This window comes from Panthera pardus, unplaced genomic scaffold (assembly GCF_024362965.1).
Source record: "Panthera pardus isolate Hobbes unplaced genomic scaffold, ASM2436296v1 HiC_scaffold_20, whole genome shotgun sequence".
Lineage (NCBI taxonomy): Eukaryota > Metazoa > Chordata > Mammalia > Carnivora > Felidae > Panthera > Panthera pardus.
In genome coordinates, this window is record NW_026526766.1 from 27,958,953 (window position 1) to 27,973,393 (window position 14,441).

General features: G+C 47.5%; 1 protein-coding gene across 8 annotated transcripts in view; it reads left to right on the forward strand.

Annotated features, from left to right (window-relative positions):
* Positions 1–14,441, forward strand: part of DAPK1 (death associated protein kinase 1) — a 188,760-nt gene that overhangs the window by 89,892 nt on the left and 84,427 nt on the right. For all 8 annotated transcript variants that reach the window (XM_019423488.2, XM_019423481.2, XM_019423480.2 and 5 more), the window contains exon 3: positions 9,885–10,106. In XM_019423488.2, coding sequence (XP_019279033.1) covers positions 9,885–10,106 — 222 coding nt within the window. The remainder of the gene's footprint in view (positions 1–9,884; positions 10,107–14,441) is intronic.

A 14,441-nucleotide genomic window follows, 5' to 3' on the forward strand; every position in this document is an offset into this window, starting at 1 on the left:
CCAGGCAGAAGTCCCAGAATCATTTCTCCTGCATTCTATTGGTCAAATAAGGCTCAGATTCCAGGGGACAAGGATGAGAATCCACCTCATGATAGGGAGAGACAAGGTCACACTGCGGGAGAGCATGTGAGCTGGAAGGCCATCTTTGGCCATCTTTGACCGAGGCCATCTTCACAAAGGGTGGTTTGCTTCCCACTGCTTTGCCACAGACAAAAACTTCAGCATCAAAGCAAAGCCACAAGGTCCTTTGGGGGCCACAGGGGACAAATCAAATAGGCCTCATCCAGAATGGTTGAGTCCTAAACAGGAGAAAAAAGGCGTAGAGATTTAGTACTTAGATCGCACAGTTGTTGCATAGAAAAATGCCAAAAAGAAATTTGGTGCTGCTTTTCAGCTGCTGAAACAATGCCTTCTGGGCTCCTTTGAGAAGTTTGAAGCTGAGACATCTTGTTAATTTTCATCCTTTACACTAGCACGATGTGGTTCGAGAACCCAGCTTACACTCACATGCATGGCCTCATTTTGTGTTGTCGTTACCCTCACATAGATGGGGAAACTGAGGCTCAGAGAGGTCACTGCTTTCCCGTGGTGTTGGCAAAGTTAGGGCTGGCATTGTTGTATCCTGGGCATGGCCCAGTTTGTGGGGCCTGCCCACTTCTCCACCATTGCCTCATCTCTCAGAAATATGAACAGACTCTTTCCTGCCTCCCTGACTCAGCTCCTGTTTTCTCCTCCTGGACACTGTTCCTCCACACATTCTCCTCCACGCTTTCTTCACCCCTTGGCTGGCGCTCAACCTTCAGAACACAGCCTGGGCCTCCTGACCTCACACTCTCCCCTGGGGTGGTTCAGAGTGGCCACGTCCTTTTTTATGGCCCTTCCCGTATTCTGGTGTTACGTGCTCGTCTCTCCCATTAGTCTGTAAACGCTTTGGGGTCTTTTCTCCTGCCATAAATGTTAACTCATCCTTGAAAAATAATTTCTGTCACCTCATCTCTTATTTAAGACCTGTGATTCCAGTGTTCAGGCAGGATTCAAGCCACTACCACTCTCTCAATACAGCTCTTCAAGAAAAGCAAATGACCCATAAGCCAGCACTAAAATTGTGCTGAGGTTGATACATGAACTCAAAAGTAGAAAATATTTTGCCTTAATTAGAAACCTTGTTGCAGGGGTGCCTGGGTGACTCAGTCAGTTAAGCATCCAACTTCAGCTCAGGTCATGATCTCCTAGTTTGTGGGTTTGAGCCCCGTGTCAGGCCCTGTGCTGACAGCTCAGAGCCTGAAGCCTGCTTCGGATTCTGTGTCTCCCTCTCCCTGCCCACCAACCCTCCCCCCCCCCCCCCCCCCCGACTGGCACTCTGTCTTCCTCTCTCAAAAATAAATAAACATTAAAAAAAAGAAAGAAAGAAAAAAGAGACCTTATTGCAAAGATTTGGTAGGAGGGAGAGATGGAGCTTATCATCTGTTGTATTGAAACCAGATCTATTTTCAGCATTAATAGAGGGAATTCACAGCAATAGTTACCATAAAGAATGTTTTAAATAACATATACTGGGAAGAGACATATTTAAAATCAAAGAAAAATTTGTATGCTGTTTTAGCCACTGTATTTTTTTTTCAAATATGTATTTATCTTTGAGAGAGAGTGCGCGCAGGAGTGAGGGAGAGGCAGAGAGAGAGAGAGGGAGAGAGAGAATCTCAAGAGGCTCCCGGTCAGTGCAGAGCTCCATGTGGGGCTCAGTCCCAGAAACTGTGAGTTCATGACCTGAGCCGAGATCAAGAGTTGGTTGCTGACCTAACTGAGCCACCCAGGTGCCCCTGTTTTAGCCACTTAAAAAAAAAAAGTCTGCACCCCCCTTCCTGGGTGGGAACTTGTTCTCATGTGGTGTCTAGATCAAGGTCAACAAGGAAAATGTTAGATCCTGGGCTAGGTGCCCACCCAAAGGGAGAGAACACATCGTCACGTGGGGCCGGGTTGCTCTTTCTCCATTCTGAATGTGATGCTTCTGTCATTGTACATTGATGTCAACTTTCCCCAAGTGAGCAAAACTCCCACAGACAAATGAATTTGAAAATCAACCCGACTCAATTAAACAAAGTTCAACAGCTTTATTTTTAATTTTTTCAACGTTTTTTATTTATTTTTGGGACAGAGAGAGACAGAGCATGAACGGGGGAGGGGCAGAGAGAGAGGGAGACACACAGAATTGGAAACAGGCTCCAGGCTCCGAGCCATCAGCCCAGAGCCTGACGCGGGGCTCGAACTCACAGACCGCGAGATCGTGACCTGGCCAACAGCTTTATTTTTAATGCACTACATGGACCTATCAGAACCCACCTGCTTCACAAATGTGTGCCTGCCGTCCTTGTGCGCTGACCTTGAGAACCTTCTGTGGTTCTTGCTAATTGTCAGTATAGGGCTTCTGAAGCACACACACAAACACGAGTTGCTTTTTATTGCAGAGAACTTCAGAGCATGTTAAAACAGTGGTTTTCATTGGTTAAAACACTTAATGAGTTTTCAGTGGGGAGGAGAAGGCCACACTCCCCAAACGTATTTAACCACAATCCTCCTCTCTTGTGCCTCCCATTCCCAGAGCCCTTTCCTAGAATGATTTCCAGACCTGTCTGTAACTTCACAGGGCGGTGGCCTGTCTTTCAAACCAAATGGACACAAGCCCAGGGCAGCAGCGAGGTTCAGTGGATAGAGTGTTGGAGGCAAATACACTTGGGATTCACTTCTCAAGTGTGGCACTTACTTGCTTGAAAGATTTGAGGGGAGTAGAAAAAAAATCGCTCTAAGGCTTGGTTCTTTCCTTGACGGAAGAGTTGATGATGATATGAATCTCATAGGGTTGTGATAATGAATGAGGTAATTATGTGTAAAGCTCCTTGCATAGAATTCTGGTTGTAGTTTTCGAGTGACTACAAGGTGATTCGATTAGATATACCAGTGAGTCAAAGACATTAGATGTCAAGTTGTTCTTTCTGCAGTTTTGCTCCTTTTATCCAAAGTTTTCTCCTTTTAATAAAATCTGTGATTATTTTTGAATCAAAAAAATTTTTTTAGTATCAAACTCTTTAAAGTAGGGATGTGTCTCATTGGTTTTGTATAGTCTGGCCATTGGTAGTTAATACGTGTTTATTACATTTAATCGAAAGTGTTTATGTCAAAATGAATTTGGATGGCTGTTCTGTTAGTTATTAGGTGACAGAGAATATTAGTATATTTTTATTTTATCCATTTGTTTATTTATTTATTTATTTTGGGAGAGAGAGAGAGACCGTGCACAGGGGGGAGAGGAGCAGAGGGAGGAGAGAGAGAGAGAGAGAGAGAGGGAGAGAGAGAGAGAATCCTAAGCAGGTTCCACACTTAACACAGAGCCTGACACGAGGTTCAGTCTCACAACCCTGGGATCATGACCTGAGTCAAAATCAAGAGTTGGACGCTCAACTGACTAAACCACCCAGGCACCCCAATACATTTTTTAAAAACAACATCCAGTCGGATTCTCATTATTTGCGGTGTAGTGATATTCTGTGACTTTACCACAATCACTGAGTTAGCGAATACTGACCCATTTGTTCTAGAGAAAATACAGGGTTAAGTTTCTGTGAGCCTCTGGTCATAGCATTTCCGTCATCGGATCAGTGCACAACCTTGTTTTCTGTGTGTTTCTGCTTAAAGGGACTTCTGTAATATGTATTGTTGATTCCTTAACATTGGACTCATGGCCAACAGCGCTGATACTCCTGCCCAAACAAAGCTTATCTATGTGGCACATGTTTTCTCCGTAAGGCCATCACAGCCTCTGTGCCTGTGAACAGTGGACTTCACACTTCGGGGCTGATTTTAAATAGTGATATCACCAACAATAAGCAGAAATGCAAAGACATGGCACTAAACAGACCGTTAAGAGGACATGTGTACATGGTACAGAAGCTGAGACGGAAGGCGGAATGTCCCCTTGATCTGCCTCAGCTGGGAATGTTAATGTTGGACACCTCAGATCCACAAATGACCGTGAACGCACTGTCAAGTGTTGATTATGCAGTTACGCGTGCATTTTAGCGAGTAGGTGAATTTGCAAATATGGATCCCGCAAAAAGCGAGGATCAACCCGTATTCTGTTTTGTCAATTTAAATGTGCAGGTACGCACTGATTTTCTACCACCCACTGACCATCGCTGCAGCCGTCTGTGGGGCTGTCAGTCACGGAGGAGCCTGCGGGGTTTGTAACAGGAGGGAAGCTGGAGCTCAGGCCATCGATCCCCCCCCTCCCCCCAACCCCCGACGGGCGACGCAGGTGGCCTTGCTCCTTTGTGTGCATTTACTTTCCTCCCTTCCCGGAGCTCACCCTGGCAGCTGTTATTAGGTTGTTTCTCTGGGATCCCATGATTGAGAAGCCCTGGCCCAAAAAAGCCCAAATGAGTCCTTTTTTTCAATTGTTTTATTGGGGGAGGGGGATTGGAGAAGAGGAACTGTTCCCCCCCCCCCCACCCCCCCAGAGTGGGTGTGGCAGCTGGTGTGCTGAGGGCCAGCTGCCCAGGAAAGAGAGAGGTCAGGAGCAGCCGTTAACTGCCAGTCCAGTTCGAATTAGTCCTCATGAAGCAAATTACAGTGTTTAGAAAAGAATTTCTTCTCCGAGGGGTCTGGCTTCCGTTTGCTCCCTGCCAGAGGAGATCTGCTGTGAAAGCTCTGGGCACGAGTTACCGAGTGCACACTAAGGCCCAGTAGCCTCGCGTGGGCCTCCTGCCTGCCCTCGCTCAGCTGTGACTCAGTTTCCCGGGCTGCTGTGGGCAGCAGCTCGCCCTCCACGTGGGGCGGGGGTGGGGACAGCAGGGATGCTGTGTTTGGAGGATGAAGCCAGGTGCCAGGTTTGCCCGTAGCTTTACACACTTAAACACAGTACGGCCCTGTTGTGCTGTTCATTTTCTTTTTAGGGCTCTCTTCCCCCAGCAGTTTTGAGAGGTGATACTTTGTTTAGTTTGTTTCTTTTGTTTTTTAAAGCATACATTTTCATGGTGAATTGCAAATCATTAAAATAGGGAACACTGCCTCAGGCCAGAGGGTAAGAAGGTTGAGCTTTCAGAGAGAAGCCTGGAGATTGGGGGTGGGGGTGGCCCTCTGAGCCGCATAAGCCAGGACCTGGGTCGGCCAGACCACGCCTACTTCCGCAGTGTGTCCTCTTGTCACAGATGAACAAAGCCGGACACTGGTTAAAGTGGAAAGGACCAATTTTAATCAGCAACGTACTGTCACAAAAGGGAAGGGTCCAGTGTGACGTGCACGAACTTTGGTTTGTGCAGAGGTGACTGACTGGGTGTTTTAAAGGGAGAATGAGGGGTTGGAGAGGGGCGTGAGCAGGAGCTCAGGACAGTCAGGGCAGTGAAAACTTACAAATAACCGGAGGGGGGTTGATCCATGTGAAACCCATCTGGGTTTGCTCCCCCCCCCCCGCCCCCCAACGCTGGAGACCAGAGCCCTATCTTCAGGTGTCCTCTGGAAGAAATGGTCAGTTCTTTTGGAAGCCTTGCGTTTTCTCCCGCAGGCACTTTAAGGGGGGGGGGGGGGGTAGAGTCATCTCAGGGATGCAGCCTTGAGTATGTTAATGTTTGTTCAAGTCTTTAAAGGCCAAGCTGGGGGTGTCACTGAGCAGAGGGCCTAGAGGAGCCTGGCTAGGGTTTGTTCAAGGAGAGAATGTTTCACCTCTGAGAGGGTCTCGGGCTAGCCAAGGCACCGTGAGAGGTGATACTTTGAAGGCAGCACCAGTGGCACTTTGGGCTTTTAAGCACAAACCGTAAGCTCATGACAGTAGCACCAGTTGTCGAAGGTTAATAATAGAAAACAGTTATTGAAGACTTAATACTGCCAGGCGCTGTTCTTAGTTTTTTTTTAATGTTTATGTATTTTTGAGAGAGAGCGAGAGAGAGACAGAGCATGAGTGGAGGGGCAGAGAGAGAGGGAGACACAGAATCTGAAGCAGGCTCCAGGCTCTGAGCTGTCAGCACAGAGCCCCACATGGGGCTCGAACTCACAAACTGCGAGATCATGACCTGAGCCGAAGTTGGATGCTTAACTGACTGAGCCACCCAGACACCCCTGCCAGGTACTGTTCTAACCACTTTCCATGATCTATAGGCTCATTTAATCCTTCCTTTCCACCCAACAACCCTCCCAGGTAGGCGCTGTTATTCTACCCAGTTGGCAGATAAGGACACTGAGGCAGAGAGCGTTAAGTCAGATGTAAGTCCACAGTTAATACAACTAGTATGCGGGGAACCAGCTCAGACAGGCACCCTGTGCTCCCAGCCCCACACAATTCTGCCGAATCACAGGCACGCGTCTTCAGGTAACGCCTCGGGTTTTTAGGATTCTAGACTCAGAGGTCAAGAGCAGCACATAAGCATCCTGCGTGAACTCCTGGAAGAGCTCTGCATCCCCTGCCTCGGGGGACGAGATGTCTGCCAGACAGGCCTCTGTTCTCATGGAATTGCCCTCTGGGGAAGGGTGGAAATGGGCAAGAAACAGGCAGAAAGCATCAGAGGTGCTCCGTGGACTCAGGTGCCGGAGAAAGCACCAGTCGGAGTCGGAGCATGGTGGGGGTGGGGGGCGGGCAGAGGTTGGGTAGTTGGAGATAAATAGGAAAAGTGTCTTTATTTTTTATTTTTTATTTTTTTGAATTTATTTTTTCAACGTTTTTTTTTTTATTATTATTTTTATTTTTGGGACAGAGAGAGACAGAGCATGAACGGGGGAGGGGCAGAGAGAGAGGGAGACACAGAATCGGAAACAGGCTCCAGGCTCCGAGCCATCAGCCCAGAGCCTGACGCGGGGCTCGAACTCACGGACCGCGAGATCGTGACCTGGCTGAAGTCGGACGCTTAACCGACTGCGCCACCCAGGCGCCCCAGGAAAAGTGTCTTTAAAGAGATAGCATTGAGATGAGTCTAGAAGAGTAGTCCTCAAAATTAGTTCACACCCTCTCAACCACCTGCAGCCAAGGTTAGTCAGGACACTAGCCGCGGCCGTGGGCACTAAAATCACATCTTCTCTTGGGTGGGGGTCCTTTCCCACCCTCTGGCCTTTATCCCTGCCTGCTTTCCCCTCAGGGGACCCAGAAGTGTGAGTGAGGGATCAATTGTCTGGTGAGGGAGTAGGTTCCAGATATGTCGCTGCAGATGGGGGCAGCGCGGTCAGCTTAGGCCTGATTCACACACTCCTGGCCTTGACGTGTGGATTTCTGAGTGCCTCACCTTGGCCCAGTCGCTAGCATGGGCAGGCCTTGATGCTTTCACCTTCCCATAGTTAAAAGGGGAAAGGTCGGGGCGCCTGGGTGGCTCAGTTGGTTAAGCGACCAACTTCGGCTCAGGACATGATCTCGGTTTGTGAGGTCGGGCTCTGTGAGTTCAGAGCCTGGAGCCTACTTCAAATTCACTGTCGCCCCCTCTCTCTACCTCTCCCCTGCTGGCACTCTGTGTCTGTCTCTCAATAATAAATAAACGTTAAAAAAAAGTTTTTTTTTTTTCAAAAAGGGGGAAAGGTCACCATGAACATTTGGCACTAAAAACACATTTGGAATAGTCTTTGAATTTAGGCTCGCATTTAAGTTCTTTGTGGCTTGCCTGGCTTTTTGGTTTTGTTTTTTAAAGCACCATGATTCAGACCAATGAGTCCACCTTGAATCTTGACCGCCCCCGAGAAAAGTCGCAGTGACCGTGTGAGAGGCACGCACAGGCCCAGCCCCAGGAAGCACGAGCTGCCTGTGGGTTGGAGGTCCCGGGTTGGGCCAGGGCACTGTCCCACCCTGCATCCGGGGACCTCTTCGGGGGTACTCGGTTGGGAGAGGGGTGTTTTATAGTCAAGCTGTTTTGTAGGGTTTTTTTTTTTTTCCTCATAAGTCCCATCTCTGCTGCTCACCTCCACCCTCCAAGAGAGAGAAGGCCCAATTCTTTACTCTTCAGAAAACCCAGAAAATGTTGTAATAAAGTCATAACAGATCCCACGGCTCTTTAGGATCGTGAGTTTACAGTCAGTTGGTGCTAGCTTTCTGGTGTGATTTATTCTTCAGCCTCTCTGCTCTTCTGCTGCGGGGGGAGAGAGAGTATTAATAACCTGTCATGCAAAAATTTGGCAGTGGTATAAAAATAATCCTTTACTATGTGTTTTTCTTCGCTGACCTCTGCTGCTAAAGTAAATGAGTAACGTAAAGTGTCCCTTCTTTACCATTGAAATGTTACTGTTAATTTGATTTTCTCTCTCTCTTTTGTCTTCATGTGAGAATAAAGCTAGTGAAAAGTAACCGTGACAGTTTTCTACATATCAGTTCACCAGCACCTGCCAAGAAATACACAGATCCTGTCATGGGTGGGCTCTGGGGAAGAAGTGTGGGTGCCAGCTTTGACACGGGAAGGGGTTTTGTGTTGTGTGTGCATATTGTGTTTGTGTTACTTTCAGGGTAGCTTACTTACCTCTCAAGACTTTACCTGCTTATGTGTTTATTTTATTATTTTATGTTAAGTTCTGTTATTGTACTCTTTTTTTATGTTTTTCTTTTTTTTAATGTTTGTTTGAGAGAGAGAGCGGGGGGGGGGGGGGGGAGAGGAGGATAGGGGCAGAGAGAGAGGGAGACACAGAATCTGAAGCAGGCACCAGGCTCCAGGCTTTGAGCTGTCAGCACAAAGCCTGACACGGGGCTTGAACTCACGAACTGAGAGATCATGACCTGAATCAAAGTTGGACGCTTAACCGACTGAGCCACCCGGGCGCCTCTGTTATTGTACTCTTTTATATATAGGCAGGAGGCTCTGGTTACATGCTGTGGCATAGGATATATCGATAGGATGCTTTCCTCTGCAAGAAATTGAAAACCCAGATCAAACTGGCATTAGCAGTAAAGAGAATTTATTGGCTTCTGTTGCTGAAAAATCCAAGGGCAGATGGCTTTCAGGGTAGGGTTGATCCAGCCATTTCACAGTGTTACCACAAACCTGGTTTCTTTTCTTCTACTGGCTCTGCCTCTGTGATGGTTGGCTTTAAACCAAGAGTGGACCTCCTCCTGAAGTCCTAAGATGGCTGGAAGTGGCTTTTGGGGTCATATAGTTAAGTGTTAACATCCAGAAGAGAGTCTCAGAAAAGGTCTTTGTCTCTGCATTCTCCAAAAGGTCTTACTTAGGTCGTGTGCCTGTCAGTGGAGTCAGGAAGATATAGTACACTGATTGGCTTAACCTCAGTCACCCTATGCATATCTATATATGGGGGTAGAGTCAGCTTCCCCAGAAGTGCAGGGTCCCTAGTTACAGATATTTTTGGGAAAGGAGGGAAGTGTGTGATGCTGGAAAAGCCACTGACAAATGTTAAGTATATATGGCTTATCAATCCCTGAAGTATGAACAAATAGCTTTCATTGTTGTTCTGGATGTTTCAACTGATAAATACTGGTCCTAGAAATATGTCATTGAAAGCAGGGCCCTATGTAGTTTTCTCTCAGTTCCCCCGTCTTGATCCCTTGTTTTCCTAGCCATACAGGAGAAGGCTTGTCAGAAGGAGGTCAGGTCGGGGAGCTCCTTCCTGCTATCCCAGAATCTGAAACAGGAGGGAGGGAGGAAGCACAGAAAAGCACGTTATTAACCCATTCAATAAACTATAGTTCAAGAAAAGAATTTGTACTGCTTGCAACTTTATTCATAAAGAAACAGGTTCAGTGAAACCAAAATGTCATAAGAAATATGCTTGCTTAATTTGTTAATTTCCCACGCTGTGGACTTTCCTCCTCGCAGTTCCACAGCCTCTCCTCCCCCATGCCACATCCTTGCTGAAATCCTCTCTTTTCCAGTGAGCAATAAAGAAATGACCTGTAACCTCTCCTCCTCTGTCTCCAGTGGGCAGTTTGCAGTCGTGAAGAAATGCCGGGAGAAAAGCACTGGTCTGCAATATGCCGCCAAGTTTATCAAGAAGAGGAGGACAAAATCCAGCCGGCGGGGCGTGAGCCGCGAGGACATCGAGCGGGAGGTCAGCATCCTGAAGGAGATCCAGCACCCCAACGTCATCACCCTCCATGAGGTTTATGAGAATAAGACGGACGTCATCCTCATTTTAGAACTGTGAGTGCCGCCTTTGTGGCTGTGGCTGGGCCGAGGAGGCATGGGGTGGGGATCAGGGTGGGTCGAGCTCAGCCCTTGGCGTCCCTGCAGCTGGACAGCTTGGGGGCGAGCGCTGAGCCTCAGGAAATAACTGCTTTGCCTAGTTCGAGAACAAGCGTGAACCGCCTGCCCTGAGGCCTGGCTGCGGTTTCCTAGAATGACGCTGAAGAGCAGCTGCCGTGAATGTGGTCCTGCCCGACTTGCAAAGAGGCCCCCAAATCTTGGGGCTCCTCTTCCTGTGTCATGAGGCCATCTGTCTGCTGAGTTTTATGATAAACTTTAAGCTTATGTTCTTTTTCTCCTCTTGCTGTTCCTCTGCCTTCCCTCTGTTTTTCTGCTTCTCTTCCACCTCCCTTGATTTTAACCCCCACCCCCATTTTCAGCTGTTGGAATTGTCAACACTGATTATATAAAAGGGTAAAATTGAGCCATAATCACCCCGAGGTGATTATAGGACTTGTTTTTAAAGCATTTTGCTTATTTTCTTAGCCCCTGCCTGTAGGATGTTATTGTGGGAAACTGATCTCAGCCTGTTGTTCTGTGTTGTATCTGTCTGTTCCCAGACCCCTGCTTGAGGGCCCCACTCCTCCTGCTGAAGAGACAGGCTGGAGGAGGCAGGGGTGGGGGATAGGAAGCTCTCTAAGAGAACCTGGCTGGGAATGCCTCTGATGTCTCTGGGCTGCTCCCATGGAGGTGAGGGCAGGAGCCATGGATGGAGCAGAAGACAAAGGGACAAACAGTCCTGGGTGGTTCTCAGTGATGCCAGGCTCCACTCGTTTCCTGGGTCCTCCCGAATTCACATCTGCCCTGGGCCAGCCAAACAGCTCCCCTTGTTTGCAGACCAGTTAGGGCTAGGAGGCGATTTCTAGACCGGAAGGGATGGAAGGAAAGAAGTTTTTGGAGGGCCCAGCCTAGCCCTGAGGGCATCATACTGCAGGCTCCCTGGGCTTTGCCATCAGAGGGGCCTGGGGCTGCCCACAGATTCTCATCTGTCTCTGGTGTAGGGGCATTGTATTTTAGTGGGTCTGAGCAGCAACTTTCTTATCTAGAAATTGGGGTTAATAATAGCTATCTCAGCAGGGTCTTGAGGAAATACGAGAATTAAGAATTTGACAATACTTAGCACAGTGAACCGTGAACATGTTTCCTTCCTTCCGTTCAAACAGAAGATCCCAACCTCTGCCCTAGAGACATTTGGGGCTGGATAATTCTGTTTCAGGGGATTGCCCTGTGCACTGTAAGATGTTTAGCCGCATCTCTGGCATCTGCCCAGTAGATGCCAGTAGCACCCTGCCCACTGTCTGTGACAACTAAACCCACCTGCACACAATGCCACATGTCTCCTAGGGGACAAAATATCCCCCTTCTCTCCATGGAAAACTCCTGCTTTAAGGAAGAGCAGAGCCTTAAGAACATAGGGGATTAAGGGGCCCTGCTGGGGACAGCAGAGAAAAGAGAGGAGTCAGAGTGTAATCCTCGCTGCGGTTTCGTGTGGTGACTCTCGAGAACCAGACGGAACTCAGATCAAAATCCAGGCCAGTCCTTGACCATCCATAAGCCTGCATTTCCTCTCTTTAGGCTGTTGTAAGAGACCATGAATACAAAATTCCCGGGGGGAAAAAAACATTACAAATCACAGCTGTTTTGCCTTTTCAGAGAATTCCAAGGTTGTATGCAGTGACTCAGGAATGTCTCTTATCTTCTCTATACACTGAACTGTTGGCTGCTGCCTGAACCCTTCTGGCTCCCACCTGCCCGTGCACATTCTGGATTCAGCTTGACCCCATCCTGTAGACATTTCCTGTTAGGTCCATTTATCCTATGCATAAATTGGGTGATATATAGGGTTTTTTTTTTTTTTTTTACCATTTGATTTTCACAATTTAAAAAATCTCGTAACCGTAAATTTGATGTCGGGGGAGGGTTGTGGAAGTTAACACATGTTTAGATTTGTGTAACCACCACCCAAATCAGGATTCAACACAGTCCCATTACCCCGCAGGCTTCCTTGTCTTACTCCTATAGAGTCACACACACCTTCCGCCCCCCTACCTCCTGGCCACCGCTGAGCTGTTCTGTCTTCTCAAACGTGTCCCATAAATAGAATTGGACAATATTCAGTCTTTTGAGACTTCTTTCACTCAGCACATTACTCTTCAGATTCATACATGAGTGCTTTGCTCTCTTTTACTGCTGAGTGGTATTCTGCGTGGATGCTTGTCTGTCCATTTACCCCCGGAAGAACATTTGGGTTGTTGCTGGTATTTGGTGATGGTGAACAGAGCTGCTATAAAAATTCACTTGCAGGCTGCTGTACAAACTTAAGTTTTCATTTCTTTTGGGTAAATACCCATGAGCCGTGAGTGGGATTGCTGTGTCACACATAACTGCGTGTTTAACTTTCTAAGAAAGTGCTGAGCTGTTTCCTGAAGCGGCTGCACTGGATAGCAGTCCCTTCAGCAAAGGATGGGAGTCCCAGTTGCTCTGCCCGCACTGGCAAGTGTCAGTGACTTTTATGTGTCAGTTGGGGTGTCGGGAGACATTTGATCCAGTATAATTCTGGGTTGTGTCTGTGAGGGTGTTGCTGGATGAGATTACCATTTGAATCTGTAGACTGAATGAAACCAGTTGCCTTCTCCTGGGTGGGTGGGCCTCACCCAATCAGTTGAGGGCCTCAATAGAACTAAATGGAACCTTACCCTGAGTAAGAGGGCATTCCTTGGAGCCTAGGACATTGGCTTTTTCCTGCCTTAGGAGTGGATTGAACCATTGGCTGTCCTGGGTCCCTAGCTGGGTCCCGTCCACTCACCCTGCAGATCTGAAGACTTGTCAGTCTCCATGATTATGTGAGCCAGTTCCTTAGAATAAATCCCTTCTCTCTCCATGTACACATATACGTGTCTCCTACTAGTTCTGTTTCTCTGGAGAACGCTGACTGACACAGTCAGAGGGAAAGTGTAACCCATGTTTAAGTATCACAAGCCTGCCCCATTTGTATATGTACTTTGCTGTGAAGAAGTATTTTAATTTTTAATAGATTCCTCAAAACATTAGGTCTGCCCGGAAGACACAGCCATCTTTGTCTTTGAGGAAATTATCGTTGTTCTAAATTCTAATAGCTTTAAGGGAAGATTGACCATCAGTGACATATTACATCCCCTCTTTTCTTTCTTAAGAGTGCTGAGGTATAGGGTGGCTTAGGAGAGAATCAACTTTAAGAATTTGTGAGAAAAGAGCCATGTGACTTGATAGTAGCTACTTGGCTGAATCTTCTGCTTCAATACTCTTTCGGTGAATGTATTTATCCGATTGATTGCTTTGGGATGATCTCCCAGGTAAGTAGCGCTTCCGTTCAGGCTTTCTGTGAAGCTTGCTCCCTCCTTGAAAACTTGTCCCTGACTCCACTTGTATGTGTGAGTTGTCACTTGCAAACTCCAGGTCCATCCGTACAGCTGGGGTGAAGAGACCCCAAACCACCACTCAGTTCCCCTTTTCGCAAACTGCCTCCCATGACCTGGCTGAGGTACAGAAATGGCATCTTTTCTGTCCTTTGTAAAGAAACTATTTGGTGTCTGTGTCAAAGGCAAAGTTGTCAAATCCTAGCCCAGGATCTGCCCTTAAACAATTTTGTAAACCATGGGACGCCTGGGTGGCTGATTCGATTGAGTTTTGGCTCAGGTCATGATCCCAGCGTCATGGGATTGAGCCCCACATTGGGCTCCATCCACACTGAGAGCGGAGCCTACTTGAGATTCTCTCTCTCTCTCTCTCTCTCTCTCTCTCTCTCTCTCCCTCCCCCTCTGCCACTCCCCTTCTAAAATATGTGTGTATGTGTGTGTGTGTGTGTGTGTGTGTGTGTATAAAAGAATTTTATAAGCTTTGAAAGTAGCTTTAAATAATAGCTTCTCCAGTTGTTTTACTGGGGAAGAATCATTTGTTTCATAGCTGATCTGCTCAGCACAGCAGGCACACAAAGGCGTTAAGTGATGTCTCATCTAGGTTTCATGTTCTCTATGTCCCACTGTCCCCTAATGAAGCCATGCCAATACGAAACTCTCTTCTTACTGTGCTATTACTCACCCTGCATTGTTGCATGGGCAAGCCACTTTAAAACTTTGATCGTCAGTGTTTGAGTCACTTCATAACTTCTGTTACCTGGTAGAAAGGGAAGCTAAGCTCTCAGAACTTAAAGTCAGTGCTGATCAGAGCCACCGGCTTCTAGAATTTCATTCCTAAACTTGCCGCTTAGAAACAGCTAAGTATTTCAGGCTGTAGATGGTGATGCATTTTTCTCCC